Raw genomic sequence first — 9,727 nt, 5'->3', positions numbered from 1 at the left:
CACCCTCCGAGCCCGGCCTCCTCCTGCCCTCCCCTCCCCTCCTCTCCCGGGACGCCCCCCCGGCAGCCCCGCCTGAGGCCCTGCGGCTGGGCGCGCTGCTTGCCGTGTTCCAGCGCTGCTGTGCAGGGTCAGGAGCTCACGGGAGACTTCGGGATACAACCTGGGATGCTGAATACGTCCAAGGATTTCTCCCACGCAGAAGTTTCCAAGATGGAAAGGTCTTGCTGACCTTTGTCTCCCCTGGGCAGCCCATCATCCTGACAGGAAGCACTGGGCCTGGGTGCTCTCCTTCCCATATTAAAGCACTGTCATCCTCTTTCGGGAGAAATCATGACACAATCGCCAATGCTGAGTACATCACCAAAGATTGCTCTCGCACAATAGGTGCCGGGACAGAAAGCTGGTTCTGGCCTTTACCTCCAGTGGTCAGACCATCATCTGCAGCAGCACGCACACTCCGGCTGGTCCAAGGCTTGCCCCAGCTCCCCAAAGGAATGACAGAAGAGCTGCAGCCTCTGCCAAATTTGCTGGGCAGAAAGAGGCGTTTTCCCAGAGGACCTCACTAACTAGTTCCCAGAACAGCCTGGATTTTGCTCACTTCATATCCAGAGTTGAAGTTTTGCTGGCAGTTTTCCTCCTGTCAGCCGAGATTTTAAACTTGATTGCTTCGTGGTTGCTATGGCCAAGAAAGCCACAAGTCATCACTCAAGAAAGTCACAAATCATCCCTTTGCCCACAAGTCCCTCTCTGTTAATAAGCAACAAATCAAGGAGGGCACCTTTCCCAGTCAGTTCTCATAGTACCTGTACCAAGAGGTATAGGTGCTTCAGGAATCTTATGGACCTGTTATCAGCTGTGTTGATTTACAAGTACTTCTTAGTTGCTTAAAGACTAATTTGTTGGTGTTGTCATCCTGGCTGGGTGGCCTATAGTAGACTCCCACAATCACACCCACTTTATTTGTTTGTCCTTTAATCCTTACCTGGAGGCTCTCTTATGCCGGTGACTGTGCATCTCTGGGGCTGAGCCAAGGCTTCTAAGCTCCTCTTGCTTATTCCTCACGCTGTGTGTAGAAGCACTTCAAATGCAGTTCTTTGTACTCAGTGCCTCGTGTAGACAGCTAAGGATCTCACTGGCTGGCACACAGCCTCTGGTGTACCATTCTTTTGCTCATTCCTGGTGAGTGTCATTGTATCCCTTTGCCCTGCACACTTCTGCAGGGAGTTAACTCAAGAATTAAAAGTCACAGTATGAGCCAGCCTGCAGCATGAGTAACAAAGCCATTGGTTCTCCTAAAATAGTAGTCGGACCTGAGATCTGTAAAGTTTTTCTATCCCTTGGGAACAGATGCAGCCAAAAGAATGTTTACTCTAAAATGGATACTACAAACTAGGCAGGCAGGCACAGGCAGCTCCCAATTTAATTAAGAATACACAGCATAGGTATATGAAGACCTAACAGAAATGAGAATGTTTAACACCAGCCTCTGGTTTGTCTAGTTTGTCTATCCCTACTTGCCAAGTGCTCTGTAAAAGGAGCTGCTGGTGACATGGCTCTTCACAGGAATTGCTAAAACATTCCATGCCAGCAAACAGGAATTGGGTTCACAGAAATCTGGATTAACTGTGTGTCTTCAGTACCTAGATTTTAAACTTGTCCTATTTTTGTGGCGGAAAAGAGTTGCTACACTTAGGGTAGTGTAAATAATACTATTTTTCCTTCATGCTCTGTGTTTGCAACCCATCCTTACAGCCAAAATTTTTATTTCAGCTATTTTTAGTTTACCTATGCAGGCCTGGGCTGATACATTTTGTGATGGATGTTCTAATTGCCAGGGCCACTCAGACAATTTTCAAGCTTTTGTACTTTAACTCCCCACCTTTCTGAAGAGAAGGAAAAGTTTAATGACTGTGGACCCATGCTGGAACAAGAGGACCCTTTTGTCTCCTGTTTATGGAAATCCCCAGGGACTTCTGTGTGTAATCTACGTAAACAAGTAACCTGGCTAAAATTCCAATCAGAGGCACTGATCTCACTGACTGTGAATATCCTCCCCACAGAGGCCAGTGAATTGCAGCCACAGCCTCTCCCCTAAACGGACCATCTGAGGAGTTATTGAACCTCTCAAGCAGCCTGCTTGGAATGAAGCAGATTAATGTCCTCTTTTTACCCAAGGAAAGGAAAATCGGCCTGTTAAAAGATAGATTTACCTCAAACATGGTGCAGTTTTCACTGTGAAAAAAGGAAACTTCTTGGTCAGGCTCAGAAGAGGATATAGCCCTAAGTTTTGTTTTATTTCTGCAAAATCTTTCCAGTTAAGTAAAAGCTAGTGTCAAGCTAAGTACTTCTCTGCCTATAGTACCTGCAATAAATGAAGAGCTTTAAAAATCATCCCCAAATTATGCTTAAGCACCCCAAAGTTAAAAAGAAGACAGAAGAAGTACCGGTGGGTTTAGTTTTCTCACTTTAAACAAAACAAAAAACGGTGTTTCACTTGCAAGTTCTCTTGATGAACATGAAAGCAATATATTTGTAAGGAAAACAGAGATGCTTAGTTTTGCATCAATATGAGCTGAAGGGAAATCACAAGTTATCTCACAATGCATGCTGAGATATGATGCAAGAGCTGACTGCCTTGTCTCTGGTTTTGCTTGAAAGGATTTAACTGTGGATGGCATTGAGTGAGCATACAAATCAGGAACCATTTTGGCAGAAATTTGGTAAGAGGACTAACATTCACACTGTTTTGCTTCTATGTGCATTCTTGGGGGCAGAAAAGCTGCTGTTGTCAGCAACACTCAACAAATGTCATGTGGCAGAAAAGTGATGAACAGGATGAGCAGCTGCCTGTGTTCTGGTCTGGAGGTTTATCTACCCTGGGGCTTTTAGCACAGTGGGACTGGCTCTGTAAAGGGGTGGGCTAAATCATACTTATTACTTTGCTGCCAGGGAGAATTAAACTAAGTCTAATTAAAGTCAGGTAAATCCTGAACGTGAGGGTTCGGATTCACAAAGGAGAGACCAAAGGATGTGAAGATCCTTTGCATCTGAGGCTTTGCTCATGGGCATGCCTTTACCCTACTGCAGTTAATGTAGCTCTCCCAATGCTGAATCAGCCTGCATTATACCAAGGGCCAAACGAGCTTGAATTACAGGTAATTACTGTGGATCCACCATCAGGCAGCCATTTGCAAGCTCAGGGAAACTTGTCCCTAATCCCAGAGTCTATGCCTTTGCTTTCACATGTGCTTTCCTTAGCAGGTGCCCTGGGCTTTGGCTGAGATCTACTCCCCCTCTTCTGTTTTTCTGCGGGATGGCCCAGGAGGTAGAGGAGGCCAAATCCTGTACAGTGGTATCATCATACAGACCTATGCCTGTTTCATGAGGAGTTTCAAGATGACAACCAATTATTAGAGATACCCAGACACCTTAGGGGAGAATTTGCAGTGGAATGTGGAGCATCCTGGGCTTCTTCCCCTTGGAAGGAGATGCTTTGCTGCTGACATGAGTATGGTGCCAAGTAATAGCAGAACCCAACTCAAAACCTAGCCAGAATCACTGTTTTCTCCATAATTGGAACTGAACCTGAACTGTGATTTGGACATTTCCTTGAAGTCTGAGTCAAACAAGCATTGGTCACAGCTGAACACCATCACTAAAGCAAAACCCCAAGGTGCTCAGACTTCCTGCAGAGAGGGGAACTTAAGTCAGTATCATTTGCATGCCAGCTTTCCAGAAAGAAGACATAAGATGTGCGTGTTCATATTTTTACTAACCACTTCTCACTGCCTTTTCAAAGTCTCCCCTGCCACACTCTTCTGGATGGTTGTCACATAAAGATGTGCCACCAGTAGGGACTTTATGGGACTGTCTGCCATCTTGCCCTGGGTCTCCCCACTTTCTGCAGCAGGAATAGCCTGGCCTTTCCTCTTGGAGGTGGCATACTTTTGTTTTGCTCCCTTTTGCTGTTGTTTGCAAAGCACGTGGTGTTGCAGGGCATGAGACAGACCCTGCAGTCTTGCCTCCTGCCTGCTGGCATCCCTGGCCGGCAGTAGTGGGAAGCTGTGACCTTGGGTCAGCCTGGAGAGGTCAGGACTAGACCCAGCTGCTCATTCCTGTCCCAGCCTCCCAAAAAGACACTGGAAGCTGCCCAGAGGAGTCCAGTTCTTGTTCAAGGGTACTTTTTCTCCCCAGTGAAAGTGTTCTGCAGCAGGACACCGCCTAGGAGCAATATCTGATTTGCCCTGTGCTAGATGATGCACGTGAGCAGAAAATTGATGGTATGAGACATTGTCCTTTTGGTATCAAAAGATCTTACCAGGAAAAAACCTCAAAATAAAAATAAAAGAAAGAAAAGATTACCACGTGTGTTTGAGCCACTGAAAACATGAAAACCACAGAATAAGCAGTCTGGGACAGGTCTAATCAGGCTGAGGCCCCAGGAGCACACACTCAGCTCAGCCTACAAAAAGGTTAACTGTAGGTCTAAAGAGCAAACATTACATGCAGAGTGTGACTCCTGGGTGCCACATCCAGGCTGGCCCCCCTGCAGCAACTGTCCCGATGAGTCCCCTCACTCCTCCCCTATTCATGTCTCTCTTTCCCATGAGCAGCCTCCATGGAAAAGGAACTAAATTACAAATCACCTATTTTTTTCCCCCCCACAGAAGTGGCCCAGTTACAATGATCTTTTTGTTTGCAATTTAAGGTAGGTCTGACAGCTAGAAGAAAATAACATAAAAAAGCTCCCTGGGGATACACAGCACTGCACCCTTCACCAGATGCTTCAGTGCCATGTTAGAAGGAAGTTCTGGGGAGAAATCAGGAGCTTACTGACTGCTGCCAGCCACAGCCACAGGTGCTTTTTGTCAGCCCACAAGGAGCAGTCAGAGGGAAGTCAGAGCATGAACATGGGCCATTTCCCCATGGAGGAGGTTTGGCTCCATCCACTTCTGCTGTGGCTTCTGCAAGGTGACCTCTCAGTTACATGAGCTGTTTTTGAATGGGTCTGGAGGAAAAATCTGTGCTAGTTGAAGGTCCCCAGTTGCACTGACTCACCTTGTGTTGTCACAAGGCATTATTCTGGACAAGCTGGTGCAGAACATGTGGAATACTTAGGTGCATTTGTGTTGCATCAAGCCCACCAGGCTCAGCTACCTTTTGTGATGATGGACCAACTAGAAAAGCAATCTACAGCAGAAAAAACCCAATTTTTTTTTGTTTACTGGGGCTCAATGATCAGCTTTGCAGGCCAACAGCAATGAGCACTAAAGAATCACAGATAAGAAAGAGAAGTTGCAGGTAGAGATTAATCACTTGCTGCAGAGGATGCAAATATTTAAGACTGCAAAGAACTACTAAAGCCAGGTACTTTTCCTTCTTAGTTGCTAGATAATTTTAGAGGAAAATTTCAATTTTTCTCATGAATCTTTTGCAAGATACAGTACTTTTAGATTACTTTTTACATGTGCACACTGGGGAGCCTACAGCTTGGTAAAAATGAGATAGCAGTAACTATAGTGCATCCAAGGACTTAATCAGCACAGTGCCATAGAGAAGCTGAAGACCTAATCTAGGCTAAATGTAAATTTGTAAAATGGAAATAAGTAAATAATTCAAATCAGCAGCATCAATTTCTGTGTGGTTTGTTCATCTTCCGGCCAGAGCTGTTTCAAGGAGTTGAGGTTTTTATTAAAGGTAGAAGAAGAAGAAGTACAAGGAAGAGGTCACAGTCCTGCTTCAGAGTTGTTTCAAATCAGTTGTTTTCCCCCATCTTTCCTCTCCAGGCTACGGAGCTTCCTTCAGGACTGAGGAGCAATCTGGCTGAAGATGGAAGCTGCAAATGTTGTGAGTATACAACTATGTCACTGTTCATCTCCTTTTCCTTTCCCTCCTCTGTCTCCATCAGTTTTCTGCCTCTTTCAAGCCACTGGTACTATCCCAATGTAGCAGTAACACAAAGACTTCTTCTCTGCCTCTTTCCAAGCTGGGCATTTTGCCTTTTGTTATGTATTTGAAGCCAAGCAATCCATGGTTTGAATTATCTGACAGACATAATGCTTTCACCACCTGCCATTTTCATGACTGAAGTTGGCTGGATGTCGTGGACTGCTCTTTTGTGAGTTTTTCACTCAATGGGTCATTTTTATAAATCTCTGCTGTGCTGCACACTCCGAGCAATCTGAAATTATCTGTTTCACTGGCATCCTTTGCAATTTTTCATTTAAACGGAATAAATTAAGCATTTTAATTGCATCTGTTGGAGAGGGGCAAATGTACGTTTTACTGAGCTTCTCAACACAAATTTACTAGATATCCTATTGCAGGTCACACATCCTGGCAGGAGTAGCTTGGATTACTACAGGAATGACAGCATGGTGCTGTCCCTGTGTGAGTTCCCGGTGAACAGCACAGACTTCATGTGTGACAAGAGGCAGGTCAGGCAGTTTGCTCAAGCCTTCCTGCCAGTGTTTTTCTGGCTCATCTTCGCTGTGGGCACAGTGGGGAACACTTTGGTCGTGCTTGTCTATTGCAAATACCACTTCAGGAGGAGCATGATGGATCTGTACCTGTTGCACCTGGCCATCGCCGACCTCCTGCTCCTTTTCACCTTTCCCTTCTGGGCCAAGGCTGCTTCAGATGGATGGATCTTTAAGGACTTCATGTGCAAAGTTGTCAACAGCATGTATAAGATCAATTTCTATGGCTGCAGCTTGCTTCTAACCTGCATCAGCTTTGACAGGTACATCACGGTAGTGCAAGCGATGAAAGCCAAAACTTGTAGGCGCAGGTGGCTTCTGCGCAGCAGGCTCATGTGCCTGGCTGTCTGGCTGACGTCTGTGAGCCTGTGCATCCCAGAACTCATTTACAGCCAGAGCACACAGGTGGGTGACCTAACAGTTTGCAAAATTATGTACCCACCAAACGTCAGTGTGATCTTCAGAGTTATGGTCCTGGCCTTGAAAGTCATCATAGGATTCTTCCTCCCGCTCCTTGTCATGGTGATTTGTTATGCCCTTATCATCAACACCCTCCTACAGGCCAAAAGATTTCAAAAGCAGAAGTCGCTGAAGATCATCACCATGATCCTCACCACTTTCCTCCTCTCTCAGTTCCCATACAATATTGTTTTGCTGGTCAAAGCCATCGACACCTACACGGGGGTGGTGCACAGTTGTCAGGTTGCCAACCAGCTGGACATCGGGCTGCAGGTCACCCAGATCATCGCCTTCCTCCACAGCTGCCTCAACCCCTTCCTCTATGTCTTTGCTGGTGAGCGGTTCAGAATGGCGCTGGGCAGGATGATGCAAAGCTGGGGCTGCTGCTGGAGCAGGCCCCAAGAGCACTCCTCTGCCTGTGACAGCCAGGAGCACAGCTCAAACTGGTCCTTTGCCATGCTGGGGGGACGGCGGGTCAGGAACTCCCTGATCCTCAACACTCACTGGACCTCCTCTGTTATGTCCCCTCCTTGCAAAGTCATCCTGTAAGTTAGTCCTCACCTTCTCCTCTCCAGAGAAGCACCAAACTCTTTGGAAACCCTCTGTATACCCCAAAAGATTATCCCAGAGGGGCAGAAAGGGTTGGGGACCTGCCCTTGATGTGTGGGAACCAACTGAGGGCTGCTGGCTGAGAGAACAGGAAACCTTTGGCAGATGGGAGCAAAATGGAACCATATAAACGTTCATATGCTATAAACAGAACTGTCACAAAAAATATCTTTGTGACAGCTGGCCCATCTGCAGCTCAGACCACAACCTGAAATAACAAGTCTCACAGCAGGTGGTAAACCCAGCTATGGCTGCAACACAGGCAGATGAAGCTTTCTGTCCATAGGAAGCAGCAGGAGGGGGCTCAGCCTTCATTTGCTGTCACACCAGGTTCCCCTATGAATGTGGCCTGACTTGGGAGCCCTGCCAGATTCCTACACCAGATCCCGTCCCGTGTAAAGGAGAATGGCCTTTAGCTCTGACACTGGTTTGTAGCAGTGACCAAATGCTGCTCTCTGTGCCTGGGCAAATGCAGCTCCACTTGGCTGCATAGGTGTTTTTTCTTGCAAAGAAAAGCCAGTTGTTCATGTACATAAAATGGGCATTGCAGAATGTGGTCTGTCTTTCTCCTGTATTTTAGCTGTGTGATGTCAGGTATGATGGCTCCTGTTTTGATACTGGAAACAAATCACCCCTCACAATAAAAAATAAGGGCTTCAGAGACATTGACTTGTCTGTCCTGGGGATATTTGGTGTATGGTGCAAAGGTGTCATAAACCAGAGCACAAAAACCAAACCCATGGTTCAGCTGACCACCAGTAATGCACCAATATCTTTGGAAAGTATATTTAACCTAGGAGCAGCAAGACAGGGAGTAATTAAGTGTCAAACTTAATGAAATTTGGAATGAGACATCAGGTTGTGGAGGCTGCCATTCCCAGAAGTGGTGTACTGTAATGCACCTCAAAACCTGAGCCCACAGGGCATCATTTATCTGTTCCCCATTGCTCATCCCCTCACAGGGACATGGCCTCTCACCTGTCCTGCCTGACCACAGCCTGCACCTCCCACTCTTCAATTGCAGGATGTAGTGCTCAGGAGGCTTTGTTTTAAATAATCTCATCTAACCTGGTTTGCCTTCTGGTACTTAGTTCTTCCAGGGAAAAAGGGTTTTCACTGTGCATTTAGGATTAAAGCATGTTGGTAAACAAGAGCTTTCTGCACAGTTTGGTGCTGCTTTTCTAGCTAATTGGGTATACCCAAGCAGATGGGGTTCAAGTTTCATATACACTTGTTAGGATTTTTTTTTTTACCTTTTCCTTAGAAAGAAAAATGGTCAAAGATGTATATAATTCTCACTGTATGTATAAGAAAGGTGTGTGGAGTTTTTGTAATTTGTGCTCAGCAAACAGAAGCCAAAATTAAATAAAGGCACTGCCACATACACCAAGGGGATGAACTGGTTGTTTCTTGCCCACACATCCTTCCCAGTTTGGATCCATACACATAACCTGCTTGCAACCACATCATTTACCCCTCTCAAAAGAGGCCAAAGGAAAACTTTGCTAAGAGGGTCTATTTCAAATATCTAACCCTTGTGGTGTAGAAGCTGCAGCTGATAACCCTGCAGGCAGCAGAGCAGGTTTAGGCTCCTGAGGCGAGGGCTGGGGTGCAGTCTGGGGAAGCAGGGCAGGTTTCTGCAGTAAGGGAGGAGGGAGCACACTGGGGGCAGATGCTTCCCCACAGCAGCACAGTCCCACTACCCCTTCCTGAGACTGGGGGTGATAGGGCTCCTCTCAGAGGGTTCTCCTGGCCCCCAAAGAGCCCTTGAGTTATGCAAACAACTTAGTGTGCAAACCTTAGCTGCTGCAAGCTCCTCTTCCCTGCACTACATCTCACCAACCCCAGGAACCTGAACTTTGTGGCCATCTCACAGAAATAAAGCTTCTTCAGTCCCCAAAACCCAGTGGGAAACATTCATGCTCAATCAGCAGGTGAAACTGCTGAGGGTGGTGAAACAGCAATTTGCAGCAGTTTGGGGTGACAGGGTTGTCCCTGGGTCATTCACATCCTGCTCTGAGTCAGGCTGCTCCCATCACTGTGCCGGGGAAGCTGGTGACCAACCTCCCTGGAGGTGGTTTTCCCTCCTGGGGTTGGTTCCACCAAGGCTGCCTGCAGTCCAGCAGCTGCTGGTGGCTCCCCAAGCTGCTCTCAGCACACAAACTTGGGGGGAAGCTGCC

The 9,727-nt window shown here is 46.7% G+C and overlaps 2 protein-coding genes across 2 annotated transcripts in view; one reads left to right on the top strand and one right to left on the bottom strand.

Moving 5' to 3' along the window:
- The window catches only part of GLB1 (galactosidase beta 1), a 41,448-nt gene extending 41,177 nt beyond the window's left edge, over positions 1-271 (bottom strand). The window contains exon 1 of the mRNA XM_063156161.1: positions 161-271. Within this exon, the coding sequence (XP_063012231.1) occupies positions 161-256 (96 nt within the window). The 5' untranslated portion in view covers positions 257-271. The remainder of the gene's footprint in view (positions 1-160) is intronic.
- A 3,042-nt stretch (positions 272-3,313) lies between these two features.
- CCR9 (C-C motif chemokine receptor 9) lies at positions 3,314-7,677 on the top strand. Its single transcript, XM_063166979.1, has 2 exons — positions 3,314-3,325; positions 6,327-7,677. Exons 1-2 carry the CDS (start codon positions 3,314-3,316, stop codon positions 7,485-7,487), a joined length of 1,173 nt encoding a protein of 390 aa, XP_063023049.1. The 3' UTR covers positions 7,488-7,677.
- Positions 7,678-9,727: the final 2,050 nt, after the last annotated feature.

This window comes from Melospiza melodia, chromosome 1, assembly GCF_035770615.1.
Source record: "Melospiza melodia melodia isolate bMelMel2 chromosome 1, bMelMel2.pri, whole genome shotgun sequence".
Lineage (NCBI taxonomy): Eukaryota > Metazoa > Chordata > Aves > Passeriformes > Passerellidae > Melospiza > Melospiza melodia.
This window is presented reverse-complemented; position numbering and strand designations above follow the sequence as displayed.